The 13,081-nt window shown below is 48.0% G+C and overlaps 1 protein-coding gene across 1 annotated transcript in view; it reads right to left on the bottom strand.

Moving 5' to 3' along the window:
* Positions 1 to 3,853, bottom strand: part of Acss1 (acyl-CoA synthetase short chain family member 1) — a 49,876-nt gene extending 46,023 nt beyond the window's left edge. Inside the window, exon 1 of the mRNA XM_060383106.1 lies at positions 3,492 to 3,853. Coding sequence (XP_060239089.1) covers positions 3,492 to 3,804 — 313 coding nt within the window. The 5' untranslated portion in view covers positions 3,805 to 3,853. The remainder of the gene's footprint in view (positions 1 to 3,491) is intronic.
* Positions 3,854 to 13,081: the final 9,228 nt, after the last annotated feature.

A 13,081-nucleotide genomic window follows, 5' to 3' on the forward strand; every position in this document is an offset into this window, starting at 1 on the left:
CTAAAGTGTGTGTGGTGAAAGCAATATATACACTGTAACCCCCTGGTTCTGGATTTGCAGTTTCCTGGCAACCTGGGTGTACATACCCAGAGCAAAATTAATTGTGGAGCCCTACAGAGAACAGAGTCAAATGATCAAGGCCAGAAAGAATCCCTTTTACAATGTGGCTTTCCAAAGACCCTACTGGGAAGTATTTTTCATAAGGCATTAGAGGCAAGTCAAGGGAGGGCCTGAAGACTGCACATCTCCCCAACCCCCATTCCCAGCCAAAGGGCTTCCAACATCACAGCTCACTGTCACAGCTTGGACGCTGTGGGTGTGGTTCCCTGAGATCCATTCAGGCACTCACACACCCTTCAGCTCTTGCTTCCCACGCATCCCGAGTCATGGGCCTCAAACTATGGGGTCTGCTGCGGATGGCACAGTACTCCACAGCGCTTCTGAAGGAAAAACTCAAGGTCACTGCTTCCCCAAGTGTTTCACTAATAATTAACAGCAGCGGGTGGCTAGGGCTGCAGTGTTCAGAGGACAGTGTCAAAGCCTTATCTCACCGAATCCCAACAAGAACCCCAGACCCCAGCTGGGTTTGCCGAGAACAGCATCAGATAGGCAACAAGTGCAAACACGTACCCTCCCCACCTCAAACAGGCCGCTCAGAAGAAGTCTTAATTTCTGCAAGAGTGTCTTGACCCTTTGGACACACAACCCTCCATGAACCTAGGCACTGCAGTGTGAGAAGCCTTGTGTGGTCCTCAGGACAAGTTTCAGTTGAGCCTAGCCTGAAATGTCACTTATCACAACTGTTTGAGTCCATTCTCTGGCACTGTGATCAAATAACAGAGGATGGCTGTCTTTACAAAGAAAAACAATTATTTAGCTCATACATATAGAAGTTCAGAGACTTGCACCTGTTGATGTTGTTTATGCTGAGAGAGTCTTAAGACAATGCAGAACATCATAAGACATGAGATGTCCACTAACTCTTCGGGCCTCTCCCTCTCATAAAACATCAAGATCTGAACCTTTTATCTCAGTCATGATAACATCTCCTAATCCTAGTTACAGTTACCTCCCTCATAATACCTGACAAGGGAGCTTTATGGAAGAGTTTAGGGGATGAACCACATTCTAGCCACATCAGCTACTCAGGCCCCAAACAAGGAAATGAGAAACAGGCAGATGACTCCCACTTGAGACATCAAGGAAAGGAAAAGAGTTGACCCCATGGGCCCTGTCCAGAGTCCTGACTTAGGACCTCAGAGGGTAATAAAATGGTTGTTATCCTGCAGCACTGCTAAACTGAGAGTATGCGACAATGGTAACCACAACAGTGTTCCAGGACACACTGCTATCTTTAGTTTACATGGGAAACACGGGAAGCCCAGTGCCGTAAGACTGAGACCCGGGTGTAGCTCAAAAAACATGGAAGAAACCACCAAACTGTGCTCGGCCAAGTACCTGCAGGGCCTTTATCAATCACAGCTGGAAAATGCCGGGGTATGGAATTTCTAAACCTAAGGGTGTAGAGCAGGCCCCAGAATTTGCATTTCTAAAAGAGAAGATTGCTGGCCCAGCAGCATTTGTCTGGACTTTTGAGAAGAATTAGTCTGGAGATCCCTGAAAGGATAATAGTGTCACGCTTTTTTTTTTTTTTTTTTTTTTTTTTTTTTTTTTAACAAACTGGCATTATCACACATGACAAACAGATCAGGCCCAAACAGCTCAACCACATCACAACTTTCTAGGTGGCTCCCAGAGCAGCTGCAGTCTGTCCCCATTTCACATTGTAACCTCTGGAGTTTGCAGACACTGGCAAAGGACAAAGATGAGCCAGGCATTGGAGAAACGGCTTTCCTGAAGGTCAGTTTGCTGAAGTTCAGCCTCTGGATCACACAGCTCTGAAGGTGAAAGAACAGAAAGGCCAAAGAATTCCTTGACAACCACACCCAAGTCACAACATAGGTCGATACCACTGCTTATCAGCTGCAAGCTTGGGCGTCCCAGCAGCCTTGGCTTCTTAAGCCTGGGAAGGTTTCTGGCCTCTTCCTTCGACAAACTGCTTTACTCACTTCAAAGTCACATTCCATCAATTCTGCATACCCAAGAACTTCTTACCCCAAGTTCAAGAAGCTGCTGACTCAAGTCTAAAGTCAACCCTTATCTAGTAAGAGACTCATTTGGATTAAACTTGCCAAGTAATATACAATGGGGTGGGGGAGAGGAATGCTGGTCCAAAGTTGCCTTAAAGTTTTGAGCTTGAAAAAGAAAATAAAACAGACACTGTAATTTCTGAGTATAGTAAATCAGAATTGCTACAACTTACTAATCACCTGTAAATCTGCACAGGTGCTGGGTCTCCCAGCACTGTGCTGCCACAGCCAACCTAACAGGTATCAGTTCCCCATTTTACAAACGGGGAGACTGAGATGCACCAAAGTTGAATAAGGGATAGTGAAACTGCAGACTCGGGATTCCACCTCTAACGCTGGTTCCTGAGCAAAGCCTCACCTTGTCATGAGGAGCTTCTGTTCCTTTCTTATGCCTCTCTGGCCCACACAACCCTCACTTCCATCCCACTGGAAGGCAGAAGTCCAGAACCCCTGCTGTGCGCATAGGGGCTCGGCCTGTCAGTCCAACCCGTCCTTCAGATCTCACCGAGAGGACTTGTAGTAATTGAGTGGGCAATGTTAGGTCCCTGCCTCCAACCTTCGCAGCACAGAATTCAGGCTCATCAGAAAACTGACAGCTAGAGTGACTGGTGTTTCTTTTGGAGAGCAAGGAGGAGGCTACATAGTCCAAGCTGGCCTTGAATTCAGCTCCTCTAGGTTCAGACTCTAGAGTGCTGGGGTAACTTGCCTTTGCTAAGGCAGATGTTTGTCTTTGAGGTGCAGTTCTGAGACCCAGAACTTCCTGCCCACGTGCCCCTAAGGGAGGAGATAACCAGTTTCCTCCCAGAGGCTGGCACTTTCTTCTTCCCGCACCCACTAGGGCTGTTTACACTGCAGGGCTTGTCCTCAGGGGAGCCGCTGGCGCTAGCACTGTAGCTGCTAGTGGCAACCTACACACTTTGTGTTTATCCTACTGATCTGGGGGCCCCTGAGCAGAAAAGCCTGGACTCTTGGAGCTTGGGCTCTCTCCACTTAGGCCTATCCAGGGTCGGAAGCTCTGTGCCCACCGTACTGGGTATCCCGAGACTAACGTCTGAAGACAGTGCCCCCAGAGTCTGCGCTGGCGTAGGCCACTCTGACTTTAAACTAGTTATCCTTAGCTTCCCGCTTGAGACAACGCTGCAGATTTGGGCGCGTAACTGCTGCTCCACCGGCTGCAGTCTCTGGACCCGGTGGGATACAGAACAGGGTGACGTGGCACAAGGATCAGAGTGGGCGGTGAAGCATTCTGGAGAAAGGGGCCAAGGCCTGAGGACAGCTGTTATCCACTGGGGCCTCCGGAGTCTCGGCGGGACTGCACTTGGTCCCCAGAAACCCACTCACCAGACACATTCAACTGGCCTCCCAGGAACCAGCCGATCTTGCCCGTCCTGAAGTCGCAGTCCCAGACAGTGTGGTAGGGGGTGTCCCAAACTAGTGTGTCACGGGCCAGCGGCCCCCAGAAGGCGGCGGGCTCCTGAGCCGCCTGAGCGCTCAACGCGGGGTACGAGCCTGGCTGCGCTGCGGCGGGAACGCTACCCAGGAGCCGGGTGGCGGTCGAGCAGGACAAACTCGGCGACCACCCCGATTGTCCCGAGCGCCCGTGCAGGCCACGCAGCAGTCTCCCCACACCGCTGCCGAGGCTGCGCGCCGCCATCTCGCTCGACGTCCCACGCGGGTGCAGGAGCCTGGGCGCCCCTAAGAGTCTTCACCGCCCCGCCCACGCTCCGCCCCCGCGGCCACCACCCACTTCTCTCCAGTGGAAGCCGCTTCCTTGAGCCAGCCCGGGGTCCGACCTCTTCTCCCCGCCTGAAGAGGGGCGGGGGAGAGGGTATGCTTTACTGTGCGTCCAGTGCCAGGCTAGCCCGCGCTCGCGGCTTCAGGTTCCTAAGTTTCCGCGATCGCTCTTTACAAACCAGACAACTTTCCCTCCTCCGGACCGCAGCACCAAGTGTGTGGGTGGCCCAGCCCGGTTGGAAAAGCAGCTAAGGGGCCGTGAGAGCAAGTGTACAGACGGTGTGGATGAACCGTCAGCCGTTTCAGCATTCCAGAGACTGAAGTCAAATCTTTCCTCCCTCTGTGACCTTCTGAGCGTAAAGCCCTCTCTCAATGGTGCTGGCCTGTACAACCTCGCCCCTCACACACAACTGACCCCGGGCAGGCTAAGGAGTTGATGAACAAGCCTGGGCGGCCTTCAAACCGGGAAGGCCTGAGTCTGGTGACAATTATTTCCCAACTGCTGAGCTCTATCCTGACAGGCGCCCGCTTCTTACCCTGGGAACCTTCTCAGATTTAAGGTGGTGGGGAGCTGTGGTAAAGAACAAGTAAGGTCCACAGCATGCCTGGCCTGGTGGGCACTCTGTGCCCTCAGCTCCGTCATGAAGACAAAGTTGTTGTCTTCAAGAGTAGAAAGAAATGTGTCTCTACCAAGTACTTAAATGAATACATAATAAAAAAGTAAACACCAGGGGTGGGAAATTTTGGAAAACTGGTTTGTGGAGTTCTTTGGGCTGGCAAAGACTCCTTCCTGTTGGCTGTGACAGCTGCAGATAGGCCGTTCTGTTGGAGGGGATACTGCGGGTGAGTTGCTGAGAAGGGAGGGTCAGAAGGCAGTGCCCATAGCTAGCGCACACACATGCCCTGCCCTCTGCCAAGCGCTTGTAGTTAATTTAAAAGTTAGGTAAGTTGTGCGCCTCTAGGGTCCCAGCTATTCAGGAAGCTGAGGCAAAAAGATCACACACCGGAGATACTGAGTTTGAGAGTAGCCTGCGCAGCGTTTCAAGACTCCACCTTAAGAAACAAAGCCAACCCAAAACTTGGCTGGGGCCAGAAACAAAACAAAGGAAAACAAAAGGTTATATAGTGCTGGAATAAATAAGGAAGCTGTCCAAACATTAAAAAAGAAAAGGAAGAAAGAAAGAAAGAGAAAGAAAGAAAGAAAAGAACATGCAGCTGAATAATGGAAAAGGAATGTTAGCACCCAGCATTCGCAACTATGCCATCAAATCCCTGTTTGAATTGAACATATAAAGTTATAAAGAGAAAGATCAGACTCGGCCAGTGGTCTGAGATACCCATCCACCCTTCCTCCTCTACTGTGAACTTGGGCTTTTCCTGATCCATCAAGACAAGGAGGCTGAGTTGGGGGTGTGACAGCACAGGTGCCCAGTATGCACAAGGCCCTAAGTTCTATCTCCAGCACATGTAACCTTCTAAAACGATGAGGATCTTGGCTTCCTCTCCTTAAGTCTGGGTTGATGACCTCCTAGCTTTCCTCCGAGGATCTGGCAGAAGCGGTGTTTGACAGTCTTTGGCTAGAATCTGAGACTGTGGCAGTCCCGAGTGCTGCTTTTGTTGTTTGCTTGCTTGCTTGCTTGTTTCTCAGCTGCCATGCTGTGAAGGAGCTGATCCTGCCTCCTGGAGGCAAAAGGCCCACAGAGAGACTGGAGCTGCACCAGTACATAGCCAGGACCAGCCCTGGACAGAGGTATACCCACCTCCCATGTTCTATACCAGGTAGGGGAGCCTCACCCTCAGCACAAAAGATCTTCCTGATGATTTGCAAGGTTGGAAGATGTCTCAAACAGACATCTCAAACTTTATTCCTCAGCCATGGTTCCCTGGCACAAGAACCACCCCAGAAGCCCTCTTACCACTTCCTACAGCTCGTCCCCTGCACTGCTTCCATTTTCTCCCCTTGCCCTCAGTGTGCTAGAGTGTCACTTCTCAACCCTCCACTTTTCCCTCCAGGTTCCCTGGAGACAAGAGTTAGAGCTCTCAGCTTGGCATAGAGGCACATACCTGTAATCCCAGCACTCTGAGAGCCAGAGGCAAGCAGATCTCTGTGGGTTCAAGGCCAGCCTGGTCTGCAAAGTGAGTCTAGGACAAGGCTACACAGAGAAACCCTATCTCGAAACAAGTTAGCACTCATCCTCTGACTTTCAAACTGGACCCCCATAAACCAGGACCTTTCCTCCAATTTTAGCCCATATTCAAACGTTAAGATTTAGTTTTGTATTTTGAAACAGGACCAGCCTCAGACTACAATGACCTTGACCTTCTTTTCTCTTTCTTTCTTTCTTTCTGTTTGTTTTTGGTTTTTCGAGACAGCGTTTCTCTGTGTAACCTTGGTTGTCCTGGAACTCACTCTGTTGACCAGGCTGACCTCCAACTCAGAGATCCACCTGTCTTTGCTGCTCAAGTTGTGAGATTAAAGGCTTGAGGCACGCCACCCATCTGACGCTGCACTTCTAATCCCTCACCCTACCTGCATTTGTTGAGTGTCACAGGTAAATGTCACCATACTTTGTGTGCGGGGTGTTGGAAACCAAACCTCAGGCTTCAAGCATACTAGGCGAGCACTCTGCCAACTGAGCGCATCCTCAGCCCCTATTCAAATGTCTAAGCCACCTTCTGAATACACTACATCCTGAAGACACTTCCTCAAACACTGGCCCTCCAGATCAGAGAAGGAAAATATAAGTGCCACATAACCTTGCCATCCCAGATGCCTCTCACCATATGGCACTAGCAACCTATCAGCAAGTCGTCCCCCCCCGCCCGCCAGGGATCACCTTCTGAATAACACCCCGGCCTCTGTATACATACCCACCACTACTCATCTTCCATCTGAACTGTATTCAGCTTTTGGGTTGTTTTATTTTTTAATTATGATTCAATGGGCTTCTGATTGCATCTATCCCTTCCTTTTATGGCCCAACCAGCCAATGTAGTTTCTTTAAAACAAAGGTTAAGGGCTGGAACCATCTGGAGCTGTGACTCAGTGGTAGAACCTAGCATGTGCAAGGCCCTGGGTTCCATCCCCAGCATCGGGGGTGGGGGGAGAAAGAAAGGAAAAGCAGGATAGAAAAAGAAAACAAACATCTATACTTAGAACCAGCTCATCTCCTTCACTCCATTCCTCCCAATCACCCTCACCCACAAGGCTCATCCTTCATATTGGAAGAGCTGCTGTTCATGGACTTCCCATCATGTGCATCTCCTGGGAAGTCTGAAGCATTCGGAATGTAAGGCTGCACTGCAGGCTCTGCACGTCACAAGTTGCATGTTATGACACCCCCAGAAGCCATACGTGCACAGTAGAATATGAAAAATGCCACATTAGCCAGGTTACAGGGGCTTATGCCACAGTCCCAGCTACTTGGGAATCTGAGGCAGGGGGATCCCTTGTTAGCTGAACAACATAGCAAGACCTTGTCTCCAAAAGGAAAAGTGAAGAGAAAGGGGAGCGGGGATCTAAGAGGAAGGGTTCTATCTGATCCAGCCTCACCCCCTCACTTTCAGGCTGCCACCACCCTGGGCTCCTGTCCTCCAAGCAGCAGGACCTCAGGACCTGCCTCAGGACCCTTCCACATGCTATTTCTCTTGCTAGAATCACTTTGTCCTAGCAAGGCATGTAGACTACCTCCCCCCACTTCCCTCAGGCCTCTTTAAACTCTCTTTATCCACCAACTTCTTCTGCCATCTACATAGACTCAGCACCTCAACACCTCACACCCACATTTGACCTCTGACTTTTCTGTTCTCCGTAAGCTTTTTGTGTGTTGTGCTCTCTTCTTGAAAGCATGGAGGTCTTTGTGGGGAAGGGGAAGATGCCAATTTCTATGTTTAGGATTCTGTCTCCAGCACCTAGAATCTTCCTGGCATAAAGTGCATGCTCAGAAGATGTTTGTTGAATAAGTGAATGTGACAGTTACAGGCAGCTTCTCTATGATTGCCAGGGGATGTGTGGGGTAGTGCACCCTCTGTCATCTTTGCTTTCTAAGAAATATATTTTCACAGTGATGAAAGTATGTAAAATGAAAAAAAACCCTTACTTTTCTCCACTGCCCCCTCTCTTTAACTTTTCCCTACATATAAAACCCAAGGTCTCCTGAATGCTTACTATGCACTTTACCACTGACCTCCAACCCGTCCTCTGATCTATTCTCAAATGAAGAAACACCGCACAGTTCCTCTTTGTATTGGATATGTACATGCTGCTCAGCTAAGAGACCACGAGTCGGCCTTCCTCCAGAGTGTCACAGCCTAAGGCGAAGGCTCTCAGCTAGACGGGTGAGCCTTAGCAGCCCTGTGTTGCTTTCCTGGAGCTCAGTTCTGAGAACATGGGTCATCCAGGCCACGTTGGCCACACTGGAGTCTGGCTTTGGAGTCAGCAGCTCCAGGGCTGGAATCCTCAGGGTACAGGTACAGGAAGGGAGCCTGGTGTTTGTCTTCCATCTCAGCGCTGGTGCTTCAAGCAGGATTTTTTTTTTTCAGCAGGATTTTTTTTTTTTTTGAGCTTTCAAGCCCTGAAGCCTGATGCACTTGTTCTCACTCTGCCTAGGGGCAGCAAGCACACAAGACCAGAAACTAGGCAGCCATCATGGGTGACTCCAGGCCTCCAAGGCTTACTGGGAACTTCCAGGGGTGCACACCTCTATCAAATTTCCAGGGGTGCACACCTCTATCAAATTTCCAGGGGTGCACACCTCTATCAAATTTCCAGGGGTGCACACCTCTGTCACTCCTTTTCTTTTGCTTTCAAGGCTCCCAGCCCACATCATTAAGAGAGGTAAAGAATTTTAATCCACTTAGGCATCAAAGGACAAGATCACAACAATGCAAAGATCTCAACTGGCTTTATTTTAATTCTTGATCTCTCATCCCATGAAATATACCTGGTGTTTTAATGGGTCAGGCAGAGTAAGTAGGTTGTATAGTCAGAGAAGAACTGAAGAAAGCAGAGACAGGCCAGAGGATGAATGTCTAGAACCCTGCTCAGAGGAAGCCCACAGACTACTCAGTTTCCAAGTAGGTTCTCTAGTAAGGGGAGCAGGGGCTGTCCAGGAGGTAGAGCATCATCTACCTCCTTTTAGACAGTGCCCTTCATTGGGTTGAAGCTTATGAATTAGGCTAGACTGGCTTGCCAGCAAGCCCCAGGAATTGTCCTGTCTCTATGTCCCCTGATACTACAAGCACACATGGCACATGCCACCATCCTTGCCATTTTTTATGTGGGTTCTAGGACCCATATTTTTGTACTTGCAAAACAAAAAACTTTACAAACTGAATCATACTCCAGGTCTTTGAGGTTTTAGCTTGTCTACTCTGTCCAGTCCAAAAAAAAAAAGCCTCCTGTAATGTTTCTGTAATATAAGAAGCAATCTCAGGCTAAGGATATGCCTCAGTAGTGGAACACTTGCCTAGCTAGCACACAAAAAGCCCTGGATTCCAGCACCATGAAAAACTAAATAAATATTAAACCATTTTGGCTTATAGTGGATTCTTTGTGATCCTCCTCCAATATTAAGGCCTAGGATTGAGTCACCAAATCCTTTCACTGTCAGGTTGATGTCCTCCAAAGAACCTCTAAAGATTCTACTTCCTCTTTCCTGCATCTCCTCCACTTTATTCATCCCCTACTCCCCTATCCCACATTCCTTTCAATTGACATTCATAGGATATCTATAGGACCCTCCTGTATACACCTCCCACAGCTGATGGGGGGGCATCTAACCAGGCAAAGGCCCTGCACTAGATGAGGTCATAATGCATGTTCAGATCACAGAGATGCAAAGCAAAACAGAAACAAGGAGTCCGTGACAGAATTGAAAAGGATTGAGGGAAGGAGAGAGCCAGGAGCCAGCATTCTAGGTGGCTTCCCAGTTCACCCAGACTCTATGGCATGAAAGTATGGAGTCACTCTATATAAATGTCCCTTATGGCAATAGAGGCTTGACGATCCCTACCCAACTGCAGCAGGCCCAGGGTCTCACTGTGCAACACTGTGGATGTATATAAGCTGTCTACACTCTGCAGGGTTAGCCCAACAACACACAGATACACACAAGACTGAGAGCTGACCATCAAGCTGACCACACATGACAAAAGAGCAGGAGAGGGCAGGAGGTGAAAGGCAAAACCAGCTCCAGGAAGAGTGACAGAGTGATGCCTTCCTGGAGCCCTGAATTCCCCATCTTCATGCACTTCTGCTCCATGGTATTCTGAGGATATTGCACGAGCACTCCATGATGAATCAGCCCCAGTTAGCTCCAGACACGTGCTCACTAAAGCTGGCCAACACAAAAGCATGCTAACACTTTCAGCAGTGGGAGTGGAACCCCGAGCATTATATACGCTAAGCACATAGTCTTCCATGGAGACACACCTGGTGCCTGGGAACTCAGTAGTTCACAAGTCCCACATCAATCTTAAAAATCCATGCCCTTTCTGAGGACTTGAAAATCAAATCCTGTGCCTGTTCTCTCTCAAGACCTTCACAGTTTTCTCCTGGGAGTTTTCTTATCCCGCAGCCTGAACCTATCCAATTTTTCTGAGTCAAAGGTCCCAATATTCACTACACCCCACCCCATGTCCTGTCCCCCAAGTGGTCTTGGACCCAGTGCATTGTTCAGCCTGTCAGGTAGACTCTTCTTAAAGACTTGGGTTTTTATCAAGTACTGTGGTTCCTGGGCTGCTTTCTGACAAGAGACTGCAAAGAAGGAGGTGACCCAGAAAATAGAATTTTGGCAGATCTGAGCTGTCAGGTCAGTGCCCTGACCCCAGGTGGTAAAGGCAGCTGGAACTGCCATCACCACATCCAGCAACAGCCTCAGGACTTTTGGGGCCCTCTAGTAGAAAGACTTATAGTGCAGGTATGACTTGAAAACAAACTGCAGGCAAGGATGAGCCAGGAAATACTTGCTGGTTTTCTGGGCAGCCCCAGCAAGTGATTAAACAGGGCTCGACCCTGAGGACCTCATCTGGGAACCCCAAGAGGATGATGTGTGTTTGCTGATCTGGAGCTAAGTATGGTGTCAACATTTATAGTCCCCCAAGGAATTGTAAAAATGACCAACACTGCCACCAGGTGGTAGAAGTCCACCTTTGCCTTCAAAGCTATTTCTGTCCTGTGTAGGCAACTCTCTGCTTGTAACCTTCCTCTAGACAAATCAACTAGAGCATAAGACGTTCCACCATCAAAAGAAGTCCAGGAGAATTGCCATACACTAGATGTCTGAGAAGAGTCTCTTAAAGTAATCCGTGGACACAGGATAACCTGAAGAGGCAGTTTGACAGTTCTGACCTAAAGGATCCTGACTCTGGATAAACAAAAGAGGGATCTGGTTTTGTATGTTCGAGACACATAATTAATATGGTCTACTGGGTGTATAAGACTTATTTAGTTAATAAGTAGATTGCAGTTTATGGATAAGTAATTATATTCACTTTAAAATGTGATAAATTGGGACACGTGGACTCCCAGGTTAAAAAGAAACTGGAGGGAAACCTCCCAGCAGGTGGCAGGCAAGAATGGTGGAAAGAAAGAAAAAGTATAGCTCAAGATGCACACAGAAGCAGCAAGTGGCTGGAGAAGGACTGAAGCGAGCAGCACAAGAGTGCTCAAGGAAACCCAAGCTTTGGCTGAAAGTCATGGGGAAGAAGTATGCCAAAGGCCTTTTCTAAATTAAGGTATGATGTGACTGCCCTGCAGCTCTAGATGTTGGTAGAAACATGCTTGTAGGTGAAAGTGTATGCATAACTCTTGGAACACTAAAAACAGTACAGAACCTCCAAGCCATCAGTGAAAGGATTGGAGCAAAAGTTTGCAAACAGTAATAACAACTAGGCAGAGCCAATTGTTCAGGAGTCCTGGACAGTGGGATCACTTGAGGCCAGGAGCTTTGAAGCCTGGCCTATGCCTCACAGCAAAGCTGTCTCAAATCAAACACACGAAAACGGAAGGCTAGCCAGAGACAGTGGCCCACACCTTTAATCCTAGCATCTGGACGGCAGAAGCAGTCGGGTCTCTGTGGATTTGAGGTCAGCCTGATCTATATACATGTCAAGTTCTAGGCCAGTCAGAGATACACAGCGATCCCCTGCCTCAAAACAACAAAAGAATAGGTGTAATGGAGAAAGAACAAATAAGCATCATAAGTTAGAAAAGATAAGATAGGTTTAAGGAACATATCCTAACTCTATCCTACTAATGACTATGAACTAAATAGATTTCCCCATCAAAGTAAAAAATATAGCAGCCAAAAATATAAAAACTCTGAAAAAGAGAACACCACACACACACACACACACACACACACACACACACATTCCAAAAGAGAGAACACAGAGAGGTTGAGTTCAAAGCTACAAAAGTTCTGCAATCAAAAAAAATACATCAAAAATTATGGACATATATGGAGTTCAAACAGGTTAAATACAATGAAAACCATCACATATAACATCCTAGTCAAATTATCTAGGAGAGTTATAGTCATAAAATCAGAAAAGACAGATTTCCAACCCAGGAATGGGGATTGGCTATCAACCTTTGAAGTATAGCTATATCTTATATATAGGATAGTTTTATCTCTCCAGAATATCTATGAGACACATTTTCAGACAAACAAAAACTAATAGAGTTTCCTAGTCTCAACAAATTATGAGAGAGAGAAGAAGAAGAAGAAGAAGAAGAAGAAGAAGAAGAAAGAAAGAAAGAAAGAAAGAAAAGAAAGAGAGAACAGAAAAGAAAGAAAAGGCTAGGCAGTGACAAATACATTTAATCCCAGCACTTGGGAGGCAGAGACAGGTGGATCTTTAAGTTAGAGGCCAGCCTGGCCTACCAAGCAAGTTATAGGACAGTCAGGGCTATGTAGAAAAGCCCCGTATTGCCTGTAGCAAAAAGAGGAGGAGAAGGAAGAGGAGGAGGAGGAGGAGGAGGAGGAGGAGGAGGAGGAGGAGGAGGAGGATCACAAAAGGAAGGAAGGTCTGAAATGAAGGGAAATGATGAGCACTACATTGGGTGAGTGATTGGAAATGCCCACCATGGACACGGGGCTAAGAAAAAAAGATACAGGCAAAATCCTGGGCAGCCGGAGCATAGATGGTGTTAGACATCAGAGGCAGCTTCCTAGAATCCTTTTACTTGAGGA

Source organism: Meriones unguiculatus, chromosome 4 (genome assembly GCF_030254825.1).
Source record: "Meriones unguiculatus strain TT.TT164.6M chromosome 4, Bangor_MerUng_6.1, whole genome shotgun sequence".
Lineage (NCBI taxonomy): Eukaryota > Metazoa > Chordata > Mammalia > Rodentia > Muridae > Meriones > Meriones unguiculatus.